Here is a 25,524-nt window from a genome sequence, read left to right on the forward strand (position 1 = left end):
AGTAGAGTAGAGTAGATCTTTCGTCAAAATATCAAAACATAGAAATATTCGAGTCAAACAATACATAATTAGACAAAATCTAATTATAAACATTGTAATTGTTTATTTATACAGATACATACACTGTAGTATATCTGCCAAGGTTAACTAAAATTGCTGGAATAAAAATAGATCTCTGCCCTGTAATGGACTGGTCCAAGCAACATGGCGACGGATGGAAGGTAAGGAATTTTCTATGTTGCGTTGATGGCATTTTGCTCAGTTTGCGTCTTGTCTTTCAGGCCAAGACACACTGCTGTGTACCCACAGCATACATGAAATTGTCTTATTTTTGTATGTACATTTTCGGGCGTCTAGATCGACTTGTACTAAAGTATTGAAGTTAATTACTGATGCGTACGTACCCTAGCCTGCTATTTTGATTTGAATCGATCCACGCATCTGCCCCAGTTTGCGTCGCTATAATTTTCACGCATTATTTCACGGTTGAACCTTCGTCAAGTTGCCTTATCACCCGTGGAAAGAGACATCTTCCCGAAGGCCGTGTGAGCTCAGCCTTTCGTGCGGCTAGTTTTTGAACTAGCAGGGCTTGAATATGTGCATGTGCATGAGAAGAAGTAACAAAATAAATTATTTGCCTTGATGGATCTTACTTCATAGTCCCTCAGGGGGACAGTACAGTGTTATCCATAGGTGTTTGTCATAAGGCCACACAGACATGATTTGTGGTTGTGGACGATATCCTATGGACATCAAAATCTATCACGAGAATGCAGAAACAAACTCTAATGTTGTTCTGGAGAGCCGAATGTTAGCAATTAAATTTGATTAAATTTAATTCCAAATATGATATAAAGAAATAAAAATAGAATGCAAAATGTTCCAAGGCTGATTGCGGCTCAGCTTGCTCAAAGACTGGAGAGAGATCCGACCTGCACAAGAGCTGGGACTGAGGGTTAACTTATGCAGAATACAGTACACCATGTTGTATTTTATTTATGTCATACCAAGGACATTGGTCATGCCCACCTAAGAAAACACACATTTCAATGCGAAATGTGCTAAAATTTGATGTCCCTGAACAAACAATTGTAGCAACACAAAGTTCAACATCCGAATCCAGGATTCGAATTACATTGTGCTCTATGGAAACGTGTTTAAAATTTTCAATAAAAACATTTGGAAGCCCATGTAATAACCAAATAAAACCCCATGTGATACCACTAGTTATCACATGGCCCAGAACACCCATATCCAACATGATCACAACCTGGTATGACATAAATACTATTATCAGTCTTCTATCCTTGGACTTGGAATTATGAAAAAACAAAACAAGCATTGTGTTGACTGTATATCCGTTATCACCATAAAATATAGCTTATCAGATTATCTATTGCATCTTATCGGTTAAAAAAAACAGTTAAAAAAGAAACTCAAAAGAAAAAGCATGACGCTTCAACTTGGGATGCCTAATATTAAATAGGTAATAATTGGGATTTGAGCATTACGGCATACGTATCACTAATGTATCATTGTCCAACACTGAATACAAATTCATTAGTTTTTTAATCAGTTTTTAAATAGGTTGAAGTCCTGGCACTGACAGATGCGATCAACACAGGCAATATTTTGCATTTGAGTTTCCCTTTGAGGGTCTTTTATCATCAATTGGGTCATCTTTTTGTGATATTTAATCCCTTATATGTCAAGGTAAATCTCATAAACCTTACACATAGGACATCAAAGTCATCAGCAAATCCTGCAGAGCACCTACTGAATATTAGTGCAAAACAAATCACCTTCACAGCAGTAACTTCCTAGCAAGCCGCTGGGATGTCGCAGTATAACGTCACGCACATCAATCGTGAGAAAACCAAATCCCTGGGCTGGGCTTTGGAAACACAGTTGTTGTATGAAAAGTGATTGGCACAGGCAGAGGTCTTGAATGGGTAAGATAAGGATATACTTAAATCCCAATCCACAGTCATTATTAAGTTTCAACAAGACTTATTTATCATTGACAGTCAGAGATGGTTAGGTGTTTCGCACAAGATCTGGCACAAGATTGTGCTTGCCACTAATTTCCAAGCAGACCATAACGCTTCTGGTTGCCGAGATACATGTGTTGGAAATTGGGTGTATGTGAGAGAAGCTTAGTATATAGTATCCAGAAAACATGATTTTTCATCCTGATATCTGCTTGTAGCGTACTTTTCCCATATTTGGGTCGACTTTGCAAGTTCTATACATGCTGTTCTTCTGAGTTCAATTTCTGCTTGTATCATCATGTTATTCTTAATGTGTCATCATTTTTGATAGATTAATGCTCACATTGTCATGAGAATTATAAATTTTCTCTTTGTTTTTGTGTAAATTATAATGTTAAAGACTCAGTACCAAGCTATTTCCTGCAATTTGAGGGGCAGTTTTGCTGGCAGACTCTTTAAGCCAATTAGTTTAATGACACCTTTTTCCATTTTTGTCCATCAAAGATGACGGATTGGGCAAAATTTTTGTCTGTCATGAGCTGGAAAATTCCATCAAAAGATAGAAAGACAGATGCTAGCTAGATTACTACTGTGCTGCAGTCCAATCTAGTACTTGAACTACTAGTATGTTGGACTTTTCAGACATCAACAGTCCTGCCCTGTTGAACTTTATCCTGCTGGGTTCTTTGCCAACTGCTACATGCATAGGTTTCGTGCAAGGTTGTGTTGCATTTTTCCTGGTCTTTGGAGACTACGTCCATCCATAATTGTATGGTGGTTCCAACTGTTATCAATACACGGTCTGAAAAAAATGGAGGTGTTCACGGAACTACTAGTACAATGTATATGTTCTTGGAGGGAGGGGGGCAAAAGACAAATGATCTGATAGCGGTAATGATACGTTTGTAGTACAGAAGTGACTATGAAAACTGTGAACATAAAAGAACCGTGAAAAACTTGAGATTTACAGTAGTGTTGTTGTTCTTTCTTCCCATCCCCCAGTGAAACACCATAGCCATGTTGAGGAGAGGTCTACATAGGGTGTCTGGTCTGGCCTGGGGACCGCCCAGCCGACTGGCATCGACTTCAGCAGGCAGGGAGGTACGACTGTGGTTCAGACCTGCTCTCATTGGTGGAGGGGTGGCCGCTGTGGCTGGCACCGTGCTATGGAACTGGAGAAGGTATGTTTGTTTGTTTGTTTGTTTGTTCTTTTATTATGAATGATCTCCATTAGTGTAAATTTTACACTATTCCAGTGAATCACCAGATATATCTAGAAGTATTTGTACCATTGCGCACCAAGGCATGCCCCTACTCTTTTTCAAAAGATGTGTTAGGAAAATATTTGAGTCAAATTTGACATGAAACATTTCTTGTAACATTTCTTGCAATTTCTTGTGTTGTACATTGTACCTTGTACCACATTAAATTTGATAGTTTCCACTGTCACATGTCCATCTAACCAACTCACGTTTCAGTCGAAATGTTTGATTGTTGCCTTGCGTTTTCCATGCACTTGACTTGTCAGCTTGAACAGGGATAGCACACCCACATATGGTACAATGGTTTGTAGCCAATTAGTAAATTGGAAGGCGGGTCTTGATTAAAGTTTCAGCCAGATGGCTCGTACCCAGCTCACCCATGTGTGGTTATTGTTCACCCTCCATTGCGATAATTCCATCCCACAGCCTCAGGTCACGACACTTCGATTTGTCTGCACTCTAAACATAGCTCAGTTTGGCCAAAGTTATGCTTCTATTAATATCTCAACGTTGAATAAAGTAGAAAGACTGAATACATGACCTGACATGAAAGTTTCAGTTATATAAGTTTAGGTAGAATGTAGGCATGTAGAGTTAATGTAAATCACTTTATGTTCGCGATAGCAAAAGTTTGCAGTCTGAGAAAAATGGACATGTTCACTGAACTATGTAGAGGCAGGTGCAGAAAGGTGGTAGCGGCAGGTGCAGAAAAAAAAAGTTTGCAAATTATTCATTCACGGTTAATGATAAGTTTGTAGTAAAGAAGTGACAGCGAACTGTGAATTTAAAAGTACCACAAAAAAATTATGTAACTGTAATTTACAGTATGTTTCTATTAATATCCCGACGTTGCATTACGTATAAAGACTGAATACATGTACATGATAGGACATAAAAGTTTTAGTTAGATAAGTTGAGGTAGTATGTAGGCAGTGTGAAATGTTTCTGTGTTAATTATGGGCAGAGGAAAAGGAGACCCACTCCTGATCAGTCCTGTGGAAAAGTTGTCCAGCTGCCAGCAATTCCATCAGAGCGTGGTCCATTGACTAAATGCTCATCAGTGTGACAATCTAATGGAAGGGCGTGTCCAATACCCCCTGTCTTGTTAGCGAAGCTCGGAATTCACCTCTACAAAATGCTGGAAACTTCTTTTCCTTCCAGGGTCTTGTACATGCATGTGTGTGTGTATGTGTATGACTGTAGCTCAGACACGTAAGGACACACCAATTTTTTACTTGTTGGCTCTTAATATGAAGCGACAGGGTGAAAAATTAAAATAAAAAAAGAAATAGGCCAAGGAACCCTCGAAATCTTACGATAGAAGCCATGAAGTCAATATAACTTCTTTTCTTTTCTATATAACTTAGGCTAGGTTGTAATTCATACGATAGGAAAACTGTAACCAGGAAGACTAGGACTTTATTTCAACCGTTGGGACCAAAATATAAGCATTTTGGAGTTAATTCATACCCTAAAGTTTTTTTGCAAATCAGGAAAAAACCAAGAGACAAATCCGAGAAATGATTCATTAAATTTTCATGGCCTAAATACAGATAAAAGAAATGCCATCACAAACAATAGCTAACCGGTGCACATGTCTAACTTTTCTTAATATAAAACTACGTTGAATATTGTCTGGTTCATAATCATCTCATGCAACATTAATCTTTATCAAGAAGAAGTGAAAAGAGAAATCAATATGGATTTGCAGAGGCAAGCTGTCTTTCCTATAATATACAATCTTCCAATTAATGTGATTGGTTTGTCTTGGCTGTTTTAGCAATCATACGGAATTGGAAGTAGAATCTGCATTAATTACACAGTATATACAGGGATGGGTGTTTCAAGTCGTCCCCTTCACACTGATCTGCTATAGTAGCCAGGAATGGGGTGGGGTCATGTGGCATAAAGGTAGAGTGTTCGGCTTAGACCCAAGAGGTCCCAGGTTTGAATCCTGCCCAGTGTCACTGATCTGGTGCCCTTGGGAAAGGCACTTTACACCACTTTCCTCAGTGCACTCAGGTGAAAATGAGTACCTAGCTTTGGTTAGGGACGTCCCTTGGATAGGACGTTAAATGGAGGTCCCGAGTTAGGAGAGAGCCGTGTGTAACAGTGCTAACTGACCATGCTAAATGGTCGTGCGACCTTTTAGTGTAATGGTTAGCGTTGGTGACCGCCAAGCGGACAACTCGGGTTCGATTCCCGGTTGTGACATGCTCGCCCCTTTCGGTTTTTACAGTGGCGCCCAACGTGGGGCTCGAACCCACGACCCTGGGATTAAGAGTCCCATGCTCTACCGACTGAGCTAGCCGGGCCCCTCGGGTTCGATTCCCGGTTGTGACATGCTCGCCCCTTTCGGTTTTTACAACACCCAACTCACGTTAAAGGACCCACCATACTGAATCCTTTTCTTTTGCAAAACAGAAAAAATGAAGTGGACAAAATCCAAGAATTATTGATTTAAAGGGTATGGCCCCATACATTAAATGAAGAAAAGGGGTCCTTAGGGAAATAAAAGGACACATGTTGGGTGAAATTGAAACAGATGAACAAGATGAATGTGATTATCACCACTTGGCTCTTTTTTCCCTTGATACAAAATAAAAGTTGATCATACACATGTATATATGTGTCAGTTCCAACGTTTGGATTCTGTATTCGAATTTTCGAAAGCGGCGCACACGGTTAGGATGAAACGCGTTCGAATCGTTCTATGGAAGCCATGGAGCCCGGGCCATTCTATGAGTATGAACAGCTCCAAGTTTAGGTGCACATGCACCCAGTATTTCGAGCCCTGAATTGTACACTACTAACACACGTATGTGGAAGCATGTGGCTCACCATTGATTTATTCATGTATGGACCCATTCCTTCATAGTTGAAAAGGATTGGTCGCCCTTATCACCACATGTAGTGCCTGCAGCTAGGAGCGTGACTTTGTTGCAGACATTTTGATCTGGCAGGTCTAATTTTCACAGACAAGCCATGAAATTTGCATCACCCATGTAATCAACAACAGCCCTGCATGGATCAAAATCTGCCTACAGGCACCGCATGCGTGAAAACATCACTTTTACGCTTTTCAGATTATTGTACCAGAGGCTACAGCTCATACTGCTTTCAGCATTTCAAAATGGCTCACTCTTCAAATGCAAGCTAGAACATGTAGAAGTAGCTCCGAGACATTATTTCAGGTTTCTGTAATACTGTTAAAGGCAATAATTCCAATGCGGTTTTCAGGACAGCAAAACGAGAGATATTCTGGATGAAGATATCTGATATTGACATTTACTGCCATTTCTTATGACGTTTTCGTCATCATTTCATACTTGAAGTGTTTAGTCCCAAAAGAAGCTAGGTGATGTGTCTCATTATTTTTAGGGTACCACCCATAAGTAGCTAAAACCAGCCTTCAATACAGAATAAGCATCCATTTTCTGTTAGCAACGTGGCATATTTGCCTCACAGATTATCATTGCCATGGGATAGTATTGATACAACTTATTGCATCAAATTTAAAATAATTTAAAGTCCTAAAATCCAGTTTTGCTGCTCTGAAGTTGCATTTGATGCCTTTGAAAGGTGTGTTGTAAAAATGATTATATGCAAAATTCTGTTAATCCACCCTTCAATTGATTATTTGGCCATGTAATATTGGAAAAAAGAATGAATTTGTTAATGTGCATAACTTGGTTGAATTAATATTGCATATAATTCAGGTCATCATTCATGTAGGTATTGATCTACCTTCATCAACATGAAAGACCCGATCTATATGCAGATTTTCCACCATCCTTTATTCCGTAACATATTGACAAAGTCAGCGAGCCGTGTCCTTTGAAGCTAGAGGGGAATTGTGACTACGCGAGGTGTAAATTTTAAAGCGAACACCCCTCGAAGGGGATGGATACCGTAATTCTTGATTTTTTTCACAGTACTTTCATGTTCCCGGTTTTCACGGTCACTTGTTTACTGCAAACGTATCATTACTATTACACATAATTTGCCGACTTTTTCTGACACTTTGAATTTATGAATATGCTGTATACTACTACACATTTAACATATTATGTAAACCTATGAAAATACTTAGGTGCACTGGTGCACCCACAGAAAAACATTGGGTACACAGCTCCAAATTTGGGTGCACTAATAAGGTGCACATGTACCCAGTATTTCAAGCCCTGTACATGTATCACAATATAAAACTAGACAGCAGACAATGAGATATACAATGTGCAATGTCTAGATTAGTAATAAGTGATATGATTGATAACCATGGACTCCAGGTAGATTATACAATTTCATGTTGAAAGCTGATTTCGCACCCTGCTATCACCTGATATGTATCTCAGTCCTTTCCCAAGGATGGTGTTTATTGCATATTGACTAGGTGCTAAACCATAGGATTTAAGGCAGCTTGAAGTAGTTTATTCTGATGGACTGCCACAATTGGGGACATACTATCTGAGGTGTATTTGTCAATATTAGAATCAGATGAAAGAGTACGGAAAGAGGCTTTTGTGCAGGGCCTGTAACATTTGTCATATGCAGGGCTCAAAATACTTTATTCTGCATACCTGCACTGGTACAGGTCATATTAAGAATTACCTGCACCAGACAAATCTCACTGCACCACTCAGATTTTTAAAGAAGTGTGAATCATACTTGTCTATAAACCATTACAAAACTATCACAGTGTTCGAAATACCTGTCTGCAATCTGCAATCTGCAGATAGATTTTCAAGATTGCAGAAGAAAAATTTATACAATCTGCAATTTTGCAGAAGGAAAAGTAGGCTCCAGATTCAATACGTGTAGTTTTCAATTTAGCAAACTAGAACTCTCTGGCCCCAAGGACAGACAACACTTACTAGTAAGCTCCAGGACCTGTTTTGAAGCAACAGGAGCTTCTTCACTAATTTGCATCATCCTTGTCTTGACTTGTCTATCTTTTGTTTCCCTTTGGACTTACAGAAATTTGTCTTCACTAATTTGCATATGATACAATAGTTTGTACTTATAAACCTGGAATTCTCTTAGTGTCACTGACAAAAGGTAGTAGTCTGACCATTTCAGATAGCACCAAAATCATATCGAGTTGCTTAAGAGTTAAGTACTGTGTCTTTTATTAGTATGTTGTGTGGAAGGATGATATGTGGGTGTGATTACTAGTACATTTACAGGTAAGGTATGATTTTAGTTGTAGTAGCTTGTAGTGGGAGACAGCGGTGAAAGACCCGTGAAGATACCAGTAAATTTTCTGTGGAGATTCAGAAGGATCTATAAAGTCTGAAATTAAAAAGAGTGATAGATTAACCTTAAAAGAATTCCAGTAATGCTACAGATTTACAAAGCTATATATGATGTAAAAAAGACATTAATGGTTTGAGAAGGTTGTAGTATGGAGGCTTGTGTATTTGCAGAAAGTATTTTCAAATTGCAGAACAAAATTTTGACTCTTCTGCAATATTGCAGAGCACTGAACAAAAGTATTTCGACCACTGTATCACCATTATTTATTTCTTTTATACTTCATAGGTGGTGACACTATAAGCACCACCTGCACTAACCTGCATATACCCAGTATTTGGAGCCCTGCTGTGGCAGGATTATGACAGTGAATTGAGGACAGGCCGACATTAAATAGTGTCAAGGACAGTCGAGGACATACCAAACTCACCACTCTCCAGACGGGATTTCTTTAGGCTATTGACTTGATTTTGATTTATTATGCTATATAAAATGATACAGCCAGCCAATGCAAGGCAGGACTACTTAACTAGCTGGAGGCTATTTTAAGGCATCCAAAGCAATTTCTGGATTGTCAAAGTCAATTTTTTGTTCATTCTTTTAATTTTAATGTAGTACTACAATGTACATGTAAGTATTGTCTGTCGAGACAGATGGCTCGGCCAACAACTAAGTTGAATCAATCCTGTCTTATAGCATACTGATATCTGTTAGCCAAAAATATGATGTCACTGACGGAAAATGGTTGCTTGTTTCATATCGTAGGCTGGAACCCAAAAATAAAGAGATGCCTCGTGTAGCTTGTCGCGAGCTATTTCATTTGCTTTGAGTACAAATGTATGAGATGATGGGCTTACAAGTTACATGTTCAAATGTTGGAACTTATTCTTCTTGTGATCATTTCCTCGGAGAGGCCCAATCATCACACGAGGTTTCAGTTATTCCCCATATTTCAAGTATGCTCCAGTGTCTGAGTGGCCCTACAACAAGTACTGTAAATCACTTTGTGTTTGCTGTAGCAAAAGTTTGCGGGCTGAGAAAAATGGAGGTGTTCACAGAACTATACATTCACAGTGGCGGCAGGTGCAGCAGAAAGAAAGTCGCTGAATTATATGTTCACATTAATGATAAGTTCACGCTACAGAAGTGATGTTGAAAAACGCAGCTTTAAAGTACCACCAAAAAAATTGTGGTTTACAGTACTCTGCAATATACTGTAGTCTCCATCAGACTTCAATATTGGCTGACAAATACCCTCTAAGTGGTCCTAATATTGTTATATAATCTGCCCAAGGGGTTAACTAGGGATAACGTGACCACTTATGTTCTCAGAAATTTGATGGATGGCTAACTGCTCAAGAAGAAAATATCCTATTTGGTCAATTTTCATTGTTTTTCCAGCTGCCACAGCAGTCTGGTGGAGGCTAATGATGCTTCCTTAGTTAGCTGTGCTGGAAATAGCAACAGGCGGCCTGGGTATACAAAATGTACATCTGCAAGATTGTACAACTTAGCCTGGGTGCCAGACTGTTGCCAGGGGCTGCATACAAGCTAGCTCCTCGCCTCCGAAAATTTTACCATAGACACCCCCTCAGACTCTGAGCAACAGGCTAATCTTTGAGAGATAAATTAGACTCCCATGTGTTAACACTAGGCTTGGGGCTTGTGGTTTATGAGTCGAAGGTAATATTGTGTGGAGCCAGGGTCTGGCATACGGGCTACAAGATTGTTGACTGGAAGTCGCGTGCAGGATACATGCATATATAGGGAGGATCATATTACACACTTCTGTACATACACAACATAGTTACATGGATAAGTATTAAGGAGGCTAGTATGTTATGTAATACTATTGTTATTGTGATAAGTTCTTCAGTAATACTATGATAGTACTGACATTAAGACAAGGATCTGTAGCAATCTTTTCTGTCACAAAACAGCTACATTTTGCTGTCAGTCATTTGGTCTATGTTTGGGATGTGCTAAGTAAGAGGGCAGTCAGAAAAATAAGGGTCAAGGGAATAACTATGTTAGGTCTTTGAAGTGTACCTGTTATACAGTGTGTATGAAAAAAAATTATGTCCCTTGCAGGGGCCCACTAAGAAAAAGCCTACCAATACAGAGGAACTTACTCTTCCATGATGATATGTTGTTCCTTGCAGGCAGCTGAGGGCGGTGGAAAGCGTGTCGGTGGCCCATGCTGAGGGGAAGGAGATAGATGTGGTGGAGACAGAGGAGGAGGGGGAGGGGGAGGTCAAGAAGAAGAAGAAGAAAGGACCAGGCTTTCGGGACAGGAGGGTGAGTGATTATTTGTTCTCTTTTATTCTTTATATTTTATTTTAAAAATTATTTATTTTTTGCCCTTTCAATCCTTTTTTTTTAGATCCAACAACCGACAAATCAAATTGTTGAGGCCTTAGCAGGACAAAATATTTACAACTGGCAACTAAAAATGTTCTGAACCAGTATTAAAACTTGCCTATTGCAGGAACGGAAAAAAAACAGTAGAATTACATGTATGATCAGCCACAGACTTGACAGCATTAGCTTTGGTTGTCTTGGATTGCATTCGATCACATGGGATCGATTCATCTCATTGTGTGAAGACAGGACCAGAAAATTTACTTTGAAACTACAAAGAGGACGTATTGCAGCAGCTTAAAGGCCTATATTTGACCACTGTAAAAAAAAATCAATTTTTTACCCTACATGGTGACCTTTATGGCTGGGAGCTTCTTTGTAAAGGTTTTGACCTGTTATCAGCGGTAGTGGTTTTCATATGTGTGCAGATATTCTACAGCGGTACATGTAATCATGTTAGGCCACGTTGATGTGATTATAGGGATGACATCTACACTGCATGAATTTTCGTCTGTTTTCAAATGGATTTTGACCACACTACATAGATCTAAATTGTATAAAGCAGATTCAAAATGAGCAAATTTATTCCGTAGATTGCAAAAAAAATATTGGAAAATGGTACTAATGTCATAGAATGCTAACATCTATTCCTAAGGAAAAGAAGAAAATGTGTAGAAATGAAAATGAAGAGTCTATTTTTAAATTGCCTTACTATACTCTGTGTCATGGTCTTGTAAGACAGATGAAATGCCTACATGTATGATAACTCTGTGTGTTAAGTCATTAAATTTTGTTCAACCTTCATGACCACATTTGATAATGAAGGCAACTTTTTTTTTCAAAACATTTTTTTTAGTTGCATTCTCACATCAGTTTTGGGGTTCCCAGAGGTTGTCATCCATGTAATCAAATGGCCTTACCAAAAGCAGGAGAGGCCAGAGACCATTTTTTACAGAGCATTTCTACTTGTAACTAATTGTCTCTGCAAGTCTGGATTTCCAAAGAGACAAGTAGCCTTTTTTGCCAAACCGTCTTTTTATTCACATGCTCACATCAGTTTTGGGGTTCCCAGAGGATGTCATCCATATAATCACATCAATATGGCCTAAGTTTCCCCCTTGCCTGCCTGGGAAGCTACTTTGATGGAACATTACCACATACGGTGTTAATGAAGGCTGTAGATATTCCACCCACGTTTTCTGTCATCCAGAGATCACTCACGTTAAGAGAATGTTTTGACATTCATGTGGAGGGGCTTACAGCGGGGATTAGACACCATTGGTGAGGGTAAATCTTCCCAGATCTCACTCCAAATCCCCACAGATCAATTGGTTGTGTTAACACCTTTCTTAGCTAAGGCCTGTCTTCTATTTGACAAATAAAATTGTAAATGCTGGGCTCGAAATACTATTACATGTACATCATGTATCACCTGCATATGCATGTTGGTACAAGTAAAATTGGAGCTGTGCAGGTATTTCTGATGTCAACCTGTTACCTATACCACGTACTGGGTATATATATATATATGCAGGTTAGTGCAGGTAAAATTGGAGCTGTGCAGGCACGTTTTGATGGCTACCTGTGTCTAACCTGTGCTAGGTTATTTACTAGATATTTGTACGTTATACATGTACATGTAATCAACGTTTAATCTAACTACATTTTGTATCTGGCAGCAAGGATCAAGAGCTAGAAATACTATCTTTTTGTAATTAGTTGTTAGATAACTCAAAAAGGTGTTCATTATTTTCCAGTGTTCATTCTATGATACGACCATGATATAATTGGGAAATGTAAAATGGAATTTGGTTGGTGACATTAACACCTTAAAGACCTCAACCAACTTGCAACAGACTGAATGTAATATTCTCTATTGATGGAAGGTCTTGTTCATGATATGAATAAGAACATATTGATTAATCCATGTTTTTCTGTGCTGGTGCCGTGCTGTAGGTGATTGAGTATGAGAACAGAATCCGTGCTTACTCCACTCCAGACAAGATTTTCCGCTACTTCGCTACACTGAAAGTCTACGATGAAGAGGGGCACCATGAAATCTACATGACTCCGGAGGACTTCGTCCGCTCTATCACACCTGGTGACAAACAACCAGAAGGTAGGGCCTAGGAAAACAAATGTTGTGTTTCCTGTTTCAGTCCTGAAAAAAATTTCATTTTTTCTTTCTTTTTTTTTTAGACTTTGTTGATGTCTAGTGATCCAACTTACAATACAGTTTAACAAGCCTAAATCAGGCCTAAATCAGTTCTATAATATAATTTTTTTGTTTCTTCCCTATAAACAATCCAGGACTTGGACTGGACCAGTTTAGACATGTGCACATCAAGGTAAGTGATTCGATTCACAAGATGAAGAATATCTCGGATTCTCAGATCTATTTAGTCTACACAATTGCTAAATATAAAGGAACTTACCAAAGCAAAGTGTATGTTTCAAATGTTTATGGAGAATATGTGACAATCATGTTGTAGAGATCAGAGACCAACAATGCTGCAGAATTCATGCCAGAAAATAAAATTGCCTTCAGCATGAAGTGCTACAATTGCTGACACGAATGATCTTGATTGTGACAAGAGTCACCATGGCTTCTATGTGGACATGAATTTTGGGATCTCTGGATACATTATTTTCTTCGCCTTTCCTGAAGATGCCTAACTATGCCACTTTAATACCACTTTGCATGAAGAACTGAACTATAACACTACTGCATGTCCAGGGCCATCCCTAAGTATCATAATCTTTGACATCCATGTCTGCTCTACCCACTACTGAGACCTGAAACAACAAGATTTCTCCACCGACCGAATGCTCTCTTGATCAATTGGAAAGGAAGTTCATTCATTAACCTGTATGTCTAGGCACTCCACTTCTCTCTTGCTTTATTTCCTAACACACCTTTTTACATGTTCTTTCTTTGGATGTCTGTTTGTGACCCAAGCATCACCACACTGCTTCACACGCCGAGCTCTTGGCGGTGAGTCCAAGCATGCCCCCTAGCTGTTAACATCGGTCCTGCAACCTTGTCAAACTGGCAATATGGCTGAAGAGTACTGGTAAAAGTTAAAAAGAAAAGCATTTGACTGAATTGGATTCGGTTTTCATTGGTACTGATGCAAGTATAGAAAGCATATTAAACTTTGTTTTGTGTGTTGCACATGTCTCACACACAGTTATTAATATGAATTTACAATGTTACCTTGTTGAATTCTTAATATTATATATCTATACATAATTTGAAATATGTCACTAGAAACTGAAAAGGGGGTATTCCCAACTCAATTCAAAAATGAAAAAGGATTCCGTTGTTGTTTTCAGCAAATTACCTCAGTGGGGTGTGACACATGTTATCCCAATCACATTAAAACATTTCTTTTTCCTCTTGGTGCTTTAAGCCCCCCTCCCCCACAAAGAAGCTATTGCTGATATTCATAGTAACCTTGTTTTCTTCACCAAGTTTCCAGAGAGAAGTGAAGTAAGACGAATGTTGCTTTTTACTTGATCCAAGTGAACGCACAATCTTTTAGGGAGCTGTTAAAACACACGCATACTAATATGACACAACTTTGGTGTGTTTGCCTAATGTCTGTGCCGTGTGTTGTGTTCATGTGCTTTTGTAATGTTGCTGTCTTCTGCATTCTTCTTCAAAAGCTTCACGATCACCATTCTCTCCGTATGGTGAGTTCTACACGTTGTTAATTACCATACTTCTGCATCCAACACGTCACCTAGACTGACAGTATCTTTAGTTTGTTCAAAAACTGTTAAGTTAGGCCACACTGATTTAATTTGTGGATGACATCCACGCATGCTTGATTTTCGCCTGTTTTCAAAAGAAGAAAAAAACTGATGAGGCTGAAGCCTGGGTGCCATCCTCCTTAATCCATTGTGGCGGCAGTAACTACGAAAGACGGCACCCAGACTACAGAGGCTACGCAGAACTCTAGAACTCAGTACGGTGCACCGGTGCCAACTTATATATGCTGCAAAACACGAGCATGTGCCAGCTTGTTGTAAAAGTACCGGTAGTCATGTACAACTGCAAATTCGCAATACCAGCTTTGCATTCCTGTGGTTTATCAGTATTTTTGTATTGGTGGACTTTTTTTTCATTCGCCCGCTCGCATTAGTTTTGTGGTCTCAGAAGATGTCATCCAGAAAATTAAGCCAGTGTGGCCTGAGTCTTCAACGGTTCAAGTTGGTATGCTTTTAAATCATGGAAGGGTACTACATGCAGGTGTATGCAAGGCATATGGTAAAGTATAAAGATTTGCTGCTATGCAATTGTATAACGTTGAGCTCAGACAATGTACTGTCAAGCCACAAGATCTTTGAGAACCAATAAAGAGTGGGGAACAATTTTGCAACAATTTTTCGAAAGTTGTTTAATTGAATTCTGGAATGTTAATCTGTTGTCAAACAATGGCTACAGTATACAGTACCTACATGAAAAACAATGAAATAAAAACACATCTAATTGGTAAAGCAATAAATCGGAGGTAAATTACGTAGTCACCACTGCTAGTATATACTATTACATGTAGTATAGGGCATGTTGAGACTAGCTCAGAAAACTTCGTGTGTTTTGTGTCCCAGCTCCATGTTGTGTTCTGTGTTGTCGTCTGTCTTCTATCAGTCAGTGTTAAACTTTCTTTTCCTTCCTGTGTGTAGGGACTCCATACTAAAGTAAGTCAGTCCAGTGAAACACCCTCCAAAATTCAAAGTGATTTTTCAGCATGGCAAAAGGCAAAATGCTGGCTCTACTCTGTATGATAAATTGCTGGATGGACAAATGGCCTAGAAGTTCAGTGGAAAACTACAGCTGCAGTGTGAAAAAACAGCTATTTGCCTAAAGACATGGGACTATCGTGCATCCAAGTTTAAACACAAGGAGCGTATCTATGTCATTGTTAGAATTATAATGTTGTTGTTTCAATGTGATTTGAGCATTTCTCAAAGATCTGCTTTTATAACAATTTCCATTTGATATAATATACATGTAAGCCATCTACTTTATTTTAAATGCAAAGTTTATAAACATGCTTTACTCAGTTAATCCTCAAAGCAATGGCTGAAAAGAGCTGTCAAAGCATGCTGTCATTTTTCCTGCTTTAAGTTGTACAGAACAGCTAGAGTAGTATGACAGATTGTATTATTTCACACATGTCTGCATGGCTTCTACAATGAATATACCAGTACTATTATACATGTATGTACATGTATGGCTGCCCTGCTCTGAAGGAATCTGTATAATTTCATGTTTTCCACAGTGAGTTCAGGTTTAGATGTTGAAGTTGCAATGCAATTTCAGGCCAGTAAAACTTGATTTTCAAAGTAAATATCCTGGTCATTCTTTTAATGTAGTAAGTTGAATCAAACATATTCCAAAGCATACTGATATCTTTGAGGTCAGTGACGGAAAAAAAAGAGATGCCTCATGTAGCTTGTTTTGGGGGTGATTTCAAATGCTTCAAGCATGAATTTATGATAACAGAAATGTGCTAAGAAATGGCAGGACATGTCTATATCAGAGAGATTTCCTCATCCAGAATATTTTTTGTTTGCTGAAATTGCATTGGATGCCTATAAAATGTGATCACACTCACTTTGATGTAATCTTCTTTCATTAAGATTCCTTTTTTTAAGTCCTGTTTTTAAAGAACAACAAGTTCCAATATGAAGTTTTGTTCATATCCATTCATGTGTATCCAAACTTGTGAGATGTCTAATGTCCTCCATGCTCCACTCCAGGCTATACGTGCGGATGTGGAGACTAAATTTGGAGATGATGGCAACATCTTTAACAAACTGGGAGAAAATGGTCTCATCAACTTTACTGACTACATCTTCCTACTTACTGTACTGGCAAGTAAGTCACTCAGGAATGGAAAAATATTTTTTTGCTTCTGACACTTTATCATAATATCAATTCATTGAAGTATAGATACAGAAACTATGCTCACCAGCATATCATTTACATGATAATTTTTTTAAAAATAGTAATTAAATTTTGTGAGCGTGCTGGATTAATCTTGAAAGTCCTGAACTACATGTATATGTTTATCAAGAGACGGTACAAACTTTGAAAAGAAGACGTATTGTTTCCTGATTTTTTCACAGTACTAAAATTTTTGTTCATGGTTTTTGTGGTCATTCCTGTACCACAAATATCATTATTGCTAACTAATAACTCGCCAATTTTTTCCTGCACCTGCCACCAACATGAACATATACAATGTAGTTCAGTGAACACCTCCATTTTTATCAGACTGCTCAGACCTTTTTTGCTGCTGTGAACATAAAGTAAAGAACAGTTTTCCTTGCTTTGCCATGCTTAATTTATCTGTGATGTTTTTGTAGCCCCACGACGGAACTTCGAGATAGCATTCCGTATGTACGACCTGGATGGGAATGGACACCTCTCATATGATGAGTTTGAAAAGGTATGGGTATCCGCTAATTTAAGTTGACATGAGTACAAATGTACATACTGTCATCAAGGTTCATCTGTGTTGGTAGTTATATGTTTTAAGTTAAAACATTCTAATTGTTCTCACCTAGAGATTTTCTAGTCTTCTTCAATAGACTGACCCAGTGAGACTTGTCATGTGGCTTCTCTGAAGTGTGACGTCAACACTGGGTCAAAGGTATCTGGTAATTGATGTCAGCAACTGTTGTGTAGTAAAAAGTAAAGGGTGAAGGGCCCTGATGTAAATAGCCTCTTTTTACCCCTATCAGGAAGTAGTTCAGTCTCCAATATTCTTAGTTACTTAGGCCACACCGACTTAATTTATGGATGACATCCGCACGCGCATTGATTTTCGCCTGTCGCCCTCAAAAAAAAGATCACGTCCACCGAGGCTCTGGCCTGGCTCTATGCCTGGATAGTCCATGGTAGTTAGCGACAATACGGAGCCGAGCACCCAGGCTATCGAATTCGAAGCTCCACGACTAAAGAACTCAGTACATATGTACAGTACCGATTCGTAAATTCCTCAAAAAAGCCAGCATGGGCCGGCTTGTCGTATACGTCGCTATGTACTGCCGTAATTTCACAATACCAGCTTTGTATTCCTGTGGTTTAGTAGCATTTTTATTTTTGGCGGGAATTTTTTTTATTCGCCCGCGCGCACTACTTTGGGGGTCTTCAGAGGATGTCATCCATAAAATTAAATCGGTGTGGCCTTACAGTAAAAGAATACTGAACACTGAACTGCATGTACCTTGTACTTCCTTACAACATATGGCACAGCACATGTACACTGTTGTCACATTTTCACCCCAGGTCCAGAGTGTCGTGTTCCACCAAACGTCGACAGGAATGCGACACCGCGACCGCAGCACCACGGGGAATGTGATGGCTAAGGCCGGAGTCGGCAGTGCGCTGGCCAGATACTTCTTCGGAGAGGAGATGGACCAGACTCTGACAGTGGACAAGTTCTTGTCCTTCCAGTCACAACTGCAACATGAAATTCTTAGGATTGAGGTAGGAAATTGGAAAAATGGTTTTCATTTCTATAAATCTGTCTTCTTTATAATTTTCTCCCCCTTAAAGATGCATTATGTAACATTGGGATGATACAAAAAATCAATTTGCTGACCATTTCTTTACAAAGTAAGTTGAATCAACCCTCTCCATTGCCAAGTGCCGTTAAGGAAGTGAAGATGCCAAAATTTCATGCCTTAATAATTATGTATTATTACAGTTTAAAAGCTTGAAACACAGCTGTCAGCCATATTTGTTTATATTCTGGTAGTTTGTGGTGGCACCTCAAATTGCACTTCCTGTGGGCTGTTTTAGTGACAACCATAAATTTCAGAAATGTGAGATAATTGTACAAATATGGTGAAAAGTAGAAGTAAGTTACAATCGCAGGAATATTTCATTATATTAAATCAAATATTTTTTGGTGCAAAAATGTTACATGATGCCCCTTTTTAAAATGATCTCATGCTCTGTAATACCAAGGAGCTTTAAATTTCAATTTGATTTTAACCTTCTTGGTAATACCGACCCTGTGATGCCTTCTCTGTGTCCCAGTTTGAGAGATATGACCCAGATGATGGGAAGATCTCGGTGCGAGACTTCTGTGACGTCATGCTGACGTATGCAGGACTGTCAGACAACAGGAAGAAGAAGATGATGGCCAGGGTCAAGAAATACTTCAAGGAGAAGGAGGATGAGGTACATCCAAGGCAGATTTAGGGCTCGAAAACCAGATTGTTTTAAGTCAATATTTTAGTCACTTTCATGTATCTACATGTATGTAAGGTCATGTGGTGTAACAGCAGAGTGTTCGGTTCAGAGCTAAGAGTTCATGGGTTCGAATCCTGCCATGTCACTAATTTTGTGCCCTTGGGAAGGTGTAACGTGGCCGTAACTTGCCAAAAGTTGTTGATGGAAAATGTTTACTGGTTGGATATCGATCCTGGGCTGATTTTTGGGGTACTAGCCTGAAAATAAAGGGCTCATCTTGTTCCTTGTTTCTACCCAAAGTTTGAAATACCATTACTAAGGCCACACCAATTTAATTTGTTGGTTCTCGGATTCGCCTCTTCGTTTTTTTTTTATTTGCAAAAAAAAGAAATTTGATTCTGGTCCTGAATCAACTGAAAAATGCTCATGTTTTGCCCCCCAACAGTTGAGGAAAGTCCTTTTCTTCATAGTTGTTACAGTTTTCCCATCTATCATTCCAGTGGTTTGATTCAATGTTTAAATTTTAACCCAGCCTTTTGTGTTGACTTCATGGCTCATTTTGTAGCATTTAAGATTATAATAGGATGCCTAGACCTGTTTTTATGTTTATTTTTTTTCGCCCTGTCGCTTCATATTTTTTCTGAAAAAATCCGAGAACCAACAAATTAAATTGGTGTGGCCTAAATCTGCAAAATGTGCTAATGTGGGCAGTATGTGTCAATATCATACAGATTACTTTATTTAGATTTTGCTGCCCTAAAATTGCATTGGATGCCTTTTAGACATTTACATGCATCTTGAATATGCTGCCTTACTAATCTATATATATATCTTCATGTACATTATAGGACTACCAACTAGTAGTAATTCTATGAGATGTTATGTGTAGCCATTTCTATTCCTTTATTTTGAGTGTTGACATTTTGTTCCATCTATAGGAAATACCCGGAGTGACCTTCGAGGACTATAAGAACTTCTTCCAGGTCTTAAAGAACATAAACGATGTCGACACAGCACTGACATTTTACCATGTGGCAGGAGCCTCCATAGATCCAGGTACATTAACACATCCTATACCATCAAATTTATGACATTATGTCATTTTATAGGCATCATTGCATGTATGACATTATAAAAGACTCTAAATATAGAAACCTGCAAAGTTTACAGTGATAGGTTGATGAGGACACTTGCTAACAGTGGTTGTGACATTAAAGATGATAAAATGTAAGAAGTAACCTTAAAAGGACTTTTGGGAAGGGGCCAATTATACACAGAATTCTGCACTGAGGCCACTCCAATTTAATTTGTTAGTTCTTGGATTTGCCTGCTTCATTTTTTTCTGATTTGCAATTAGCACATCAAGGCCACACCAATTTGATTGGTTCTCAGATCTTTTTTCAGAAAAATATGAAGCAGTACGGCAAAAAAAAAGAAAAACAGACCTAGGCATTCTATGGTAGTCCCAAATGCTATGATAGGAGCCATGAAATCAACATACCAGGCTGGTTTGTAATTTAAACAATGAAGTTCAAACTTTTAATTAAACCACTACATTGATAGGTGGAAAAACTGTAACAATTCTGAAGAGAAGGGACTTCTTTCAACTGTTTGGGCTGAAATATGAGCATTTCGGACTTGTTTCAGAGTCTGAAATATTTTTTTTTTAAAGCAGGCGAATCCAATAACCAACAAATTAAATTGGTGTGTCCTAAGAATATTATTTTGTCCGTGACATGTTTGCAGCCACCCTGAAGCATGTAGCCCTGACAGTAGCAGGAGTGGAGCTGAATGATCATGTCGTGGAGATTGTCTTCAAGCTGTTTGATGAAAATGGTGAGTTGAACCTGTTCTCTCAATATAGTATCCACAAACTTTGCCTGCCATTTCCGGGCTAATGTTCCAGAAGCCATATTCAGCTATGTGTGACACGGCTTAACTGGAAATTAGATATAACAAAGAAGAAGATAATGCATACTTTAAGTAATTGTTTTTTTTTTTAGTAGACTTGTACTGAAAGCAGTTTTTCCCTTTAGATGATGGTGAGCTGAGTAACAAGGAGTTTGTGTCCATCATGAAACAGCGCATGATGCGAGGACTGGAGAAACCAAAGGACACGGGCTTCACACGACTGCTCTCAGCCATGCTCAAGTGTACAAAGGAAACTAAACTCATCTAACCTAGTCTGGGCTTGTTGCTGCTTTCAGTGTTGTGTTGTATAAAAAATTATGAAGAAAAAAATAATTTAGAAGAATATTTGTGCCAGATAAAGACCAGGGGGCTTTGTATAAATGCCATATTGCATATGATAACTCATGAGGCTCCACATTATCACATGTAGTTGTGATGTGACCTAAATCATAGAATTGACCCATCTGTGACTTGCTAGTCCAAGGCAAAAATGTGTTATACATATTTGTGAGTTTCTACCGAAATGAACATCTAAGTAAAAATTTATTCAGAATAGTAATAGTACCATAGCACATAGCACATGGCAGTCCTTTTAAGTGCTCGAACTGTGATAGTTGTCAGACTTAAGTGTTTTTACTTTTACTCAACACTTGAAGGGAAATACTTGAAAACTGAGTAGGATTACGGGTCTTGTAGTCAGAATGTATACAACATTATGTAACTGTATGTGTCTGTGTTACTGTTAGGTCATGTGTATGTGCTTACCTATTGTACATACTATACATGTTGGTCTGAAGTCTTTGCTTTTAAAACTATGCACTTAGGAGCATGTAAGAAAACTAGACAAATCACGATGCTTGAATAGTCTGCATAGCCTCTACAAGACTTTTGGAAGCAGCTGGAAAGAGTAGAAATTGGCCAAATACATGTAGACAGATGATATGCCAGGGGAGTTGGTCCGTGCTAAGAGAACAGTTTGCCACTCCTGAAGCCTGGTACGCTGGTACTTGCAGCAACTCTCCGGACTGTATACAAATTAAGCCTCAAAATTAAATTAGTAACTAGAAAAAAACATTGAGACTTCTGACACTACAAAATGTAAGTACATGTAGGCAGAAACTTGCCCTGGCCTGCTCATTTTTTTAGTTTAAAATATCCAGTGGAAACATAGGTGAAACATTATTTACCTCTAACTTACATTATGTGTTAAGACCAGTCATAATTGTTTTATCCGAATTGAAATTGTGTTCAACTACATGTAGGGTGCTTTTTTTGGTTTTCCAGAGTTTCTAGAGTTCCATTGGGGCAAATGACTTGTACATACAGTGCATGCTGATTGTGTTCAGTACCTTTCTTTAGTCTGCTTGTGTAGGACATTAACTATGCACAGGAATCATTGCAATGTAGAACTTCTGTATTATGGTACTAAGCAAGGTACAAAATCTAATTGAAAGATGATAAACCTTACATTAGCCATCTAATGTGGTTTCTGTTGGTTATGGGTTCAGTATTCTTATTGTTCATTCTTCTGCATCTCCCAAACTATCTGTTTGTAGTTCTAAAATATCAATTCTGGGTTGATTACATTATTGAAACTTTTAGATGACTTGTGGTTGTTTCTTTTCTGGGTAACTTGGCATAAAATACTTATATTTGTGCTCAGATAAACTTTCATGCTAACCTCTACCCATGGTCACTTATTAGTGCTACTAGTATACATACTGCTGTAACATGAGTTGAATATAAGCTATAGTATTATAGTACCCTTTTTGTCCAAAAATCCTCCACCCATCCATTTTACAACCTTACTGGGTTGTGGATAACGCAGTGAACACAGTGATGTGGTTTATAATTTCTGTGGTAAGGAGTACTCCCCGGCCCTCCCCCAGTAGTCAACTGCACGCACACGGTACCAGCCATGTACTGTGGTTGTTGTAAGACCTGAAATGTAAAACAAATAGGAAAGTATTTAACAGACAAAACTACATTACATAACTGTGACTTAGAGAAGAAAAGAAAATTCCTTCAGGACTGAAACTGGAAACACAACATTGATTTTCCTAGGTCTTCTCGACACACATACAAATGTAAATATCATGCTATTGGAAGTCTTTAACTTATTATAAGACTATATTAAGATTGATGTATACATACCTGAAGTTTGGGTGGGGGAATATACAAATGCTGTGAAGATCTGGTCTCTTTGGTTGATCCGCGTGTACGGCCCCTTCTGACCTGAGCTGGAGAATTCCACTTCAAATGTCATCAGACATCTGAAACAATCATCAAGTTGTTATGTTTCATTGTCTTACAACTAAATATGCTTTACCAGAATGTCTAACATTCATTACAGTGTCTGAACTAAATTTCAGGTGACTAAATCAATTTCATACCACACCATTCCATGGTCTAATGTGGGTATACCGGTAGACCATATTGATTTAATTATATGATGACATTATATGGATGCCTTACTATTACATAATGTACCAACATCATACCTGGAGTTGACACAGTGGTCATCCCACAGCACCAAAACTGTGTCATCTGTTATTCTATGTAGTCTTACAGATGTAGTCTGCAAAAAAATGATACTGAAATCATTAGGTGTGAGTTCACATTAGTGAGAGGTCTATGTGATGTGTGTAACAAGTAGAAAAGACTAAGGGCACAATAGCCAATGCATCGATATCATGAGTCATGAAAAAGATTTCCTCTGAAAATTCCTCAAGGCTAGCCCCAATTTGAACTGGTTGTCTGCTATAGGTACAAGGTTTACCAACAAAAGAACTGATTTGTGAACAGTGTTGCAGTGACTGTCCTTGGTGCTGAATGCCATCCAATAACTTGACTGAGAACATGCTACACAATGTAGTATGCTACTCAAGATTTTTACACACAAGATTTTATACAATATCAATAAAAGAGAAGGTCTGGACAAGAAATAGCAGAAAGTCCAAAGTCCAACAATCAAGTCAGGAGAACAGAAAAAGGAGAGCCTTACCTGGTCAGGCTCCTGTTCTGGTTTGGCACACACATGAAGCAGGAGGACTCCAGGTCTGGGGAGGGGGGTGGACAGGGACATGGAGCCTGACATAGGGAAGGGTTTGGGACCAAACCTTCTGGCATCCTGTGGAGTATTGAGGGAAAAGAATGCAACAAACTAACAGTAAACAATAAGCCAAGGCTGTCACATCCTAATGCTCACATGATGTCCAGTAAATGGAAACATAAATTGACAAAAACTGAGGTAAAAATGATAGGACAAGCCAACATTAAGTTAAGTGGTATGATCATTGACTAGTCTAGGAACTTGAAAATACCTCTGCTGCCCTCATCTCTGCAAACTGCTGGGTAGTGGGAAACACAGGTTTGCCCTGTTTTAGCCACACGTTGTATGGGTTACTGTGCTGGTTGTCCAGCTGGTACAATACATACATCATATCTGCAATGTGTGAAAAACAAAATACATTAACTCAAACAAAGTCCTGAGCAAACAAGTTAAAGTTAAAAGTTTTTAAAAATCCTCCATTTACCATGGTCAAATATGGCAGTGCCCATCTCCATTTCTGTAGCCCTTGGGCCACACAGTCATGCAGTCACTACATGTATGTAGTCCACTAGTAGTGGAGTGTGTTAAACTCCCATACTCTTTCCGCAATGTGTAGTGCTAAGAGTGTATAGTCAACATTGTTTGTGCTATGTTCAATGTTAGATCCCATAGATATATCTGTGACTCACCTGTGGTGTTTTCAGGTGGTCTGAAGTTTTCCAGGCTGAACTGGACTGTGGCCATGGGATGGATGACTTCAGCCGTGTCATTACTACTGTACACCAGCGCTGATACCTGCCAACTGATTCAACAAGAAATGTTTTTTAAAAAAGCCACCCTGGCGACAATAGGTTGGATGACTATGTGTGACTCAAATAATTGGTCACCTTGGTGACTTGACCTGGACTAATGCTAATAAGACTGGAATTGATGCACAATTGTACATGTGTCATGAGCTCATTCTAACGGAGAAGAGATATTTTGTTATAGTTTGTTAGTGGTCATGTGCGGTAAAGAATTGCGTCACTTCTTGCTTCCTTTGGCAAGCCTTTCCCTCTTAAAATCTGCTTAGTTTTCATTCATATGGTTATGTTTCTAGGTGTGGTTAATCATCATAATGGCCCCATTCCCACTTAGGATAAAATAGTCTGGCTGAAGCCGAATTGGTTCGCTTTGATCTGGCTTCGATCCGGCTTGATCCGGATCAAAGCGAATCAATTCAGCTCGATCCGGACAGTTTCATCCTACTGGGAAACGGGCCAATGATCCTGCCTACCTATCTGATGAAAGTACTAGAGAGGGGGTGTGAACGGCTGCTAGAACATCCACAGGGCTATTCATGTCACCAAGACCTGCAGAAAAACAAATGTACAATGTCAATTCTAGATCTATGTTAAGCATCATTTCATTAAGATCATCAGATATTTTAATCACTTATATAACATCTATTTCCTCACTTGTGAAAATTAGTTAGTGATT

General features: G+C 38.7%; 2 protein-coding genes and 1 non-coding gene across 6 annotated transcripts in view; 1 reads left to right on the top strand and 2 right to left on the bottom strand.

The window, feature by feature from the left end:
* The first annotated feature begins 104 nt into the window (after positions 1 to 104).
* On the top strand, positions 105 to 21,575 carry LOC109466684 (calcium uptake protein 1, mitochondrial-like). 4 transcript variants are annotated; one of them, XM_019764425.1, is made up of 15 exons: positions 105 to 221; positions 2,994 to 3,172; positions 10,669 to 10,804; positions 12,824 to 12,986; positions 13,178 to 13,215; positions 13,827 to 13,862; positions 14,537 to 14,563; positions 15,557 to 15,571; positions 16,637 to 16,754; positions 17,246 to 17,328; positions 18,171 to 18,371; positions 18,927 to 19,070; positions 20,021 to 20,138; positions 20,829 to 20,918; positions 21,119 to 21,575. In XM_019764425.1, the coding sequence occupies exons 2-15, from the start codon at positions 3,009 to 3,011 to the stop codon at positions 21,259 to 21,261; spliced, it is 1,476 nt and encodes a 491-aa protein (XP_019619984.1). In that variant the 5' UTR covers positions 105 to 221; positions 2,994 to 3,008; the 3' UTR covers positions 21,262 to 21,575. The 4 variants fall into 4 exon arrangements, with proteins under 4 accessions (XP_019619984.1, XP_019619986.1, XP_019619987.1 ...); XM_019764427.1 differs by lacking the exon at positions 15,557 to 15,571; XM_019764428.1 differs by lacking the exon at positions 13,827 to 13,862.
* On the bottom strand, positions 5,496 to 5,568 carry Trnak-cuu. The gene has a single exon. It is a non-coding gene; the product is annotated as a tRNA-Lys (tRNA).
* The window catches only part of LOC109466677 (alpha-L-iduronidase-like), a 9,453-nt gene continuing 5,430 nt past the window's right edge, over positions 21,502 to 25,524 (bottom strand). Inside the window, exons 10-16 of the mRNA XM_019764417.1 lie at positions 25,322 to 25,397; positions 24,735 to 24,847; positions 24,317 to 24,438; positions 23,998 to 24,123; positions 23,495 to 23,571; positions 23,148 to 23,266; positions 21,502 to 22,934 (exon numbers count right to left, since the gene is read on the bottom strand). Of these exons, the coding sequence (XP_019619976.1) occupies positions 22,840 to 22,934; positions 23,148 to 23,266; positions 23,495 to 23,571; positions 23,998 to 24,123; positions 24,317 to 24,438; positions 24,735 to 24,847; positions 25,322 to 25,397 (728 nt within the window). The 3' untranslated portion in view covers positions 21,502 to 22,839. The remainder of the gene's footprint in view (positions 22,935 to 23,147; positions 23,267 to 23,494; positions 23,572 to 23,997; positions 24,124 to 24,316; positions 24,439 to 24,734; positions 24,848 to 25,321; positions 25,398 to 25,524) is intronic.

The sequence above is a fragment of the Branchiostoma belcheri genome, unplaced genomic scaffold (assembly GCF_001625305.1).
Source record: "Branchiostoma belcheri isolate BF01 breed outbred unplaced genomic scaffold, Haploidv18h27 scaffold17, whole genome shotgun sequence".
Lineage (NCBI taxonomy): Eukaryota > Metazoa > Chordata > Leptocardii > Amphioxiformes > Branchiostomatidae > Branchiostoma > Branchiostoma belcheri.

What these genes read in the sequence shown, in the direction of transcription:
- LOC109466684 (XM_019764425.1), top strand. Translation starts at nt 3,009, where the DNA reads ATGTTGAGGAGAGGTCTACATAGGGTGTCTGGTCTGGCCTGGGGACCG. An exon ending in CCTACTTACTGTACTGGCAA is followed by an intron (nt 16,755 to 17,245) that starts GTAAGTCACTCA and finishes ATGTTTTTGTAG; the next exon opens with CCCCACGACGGAACTTCGAG. An exon ending in CATATGATGAGTTTGAAAAG is followed by an intron (nt 17,329 to 18,170) that starts GTATGGGTATCC and finishes TTTTCACCCCAG; the next exon opens with GTCCAGAGTGTCGTGTTCCA.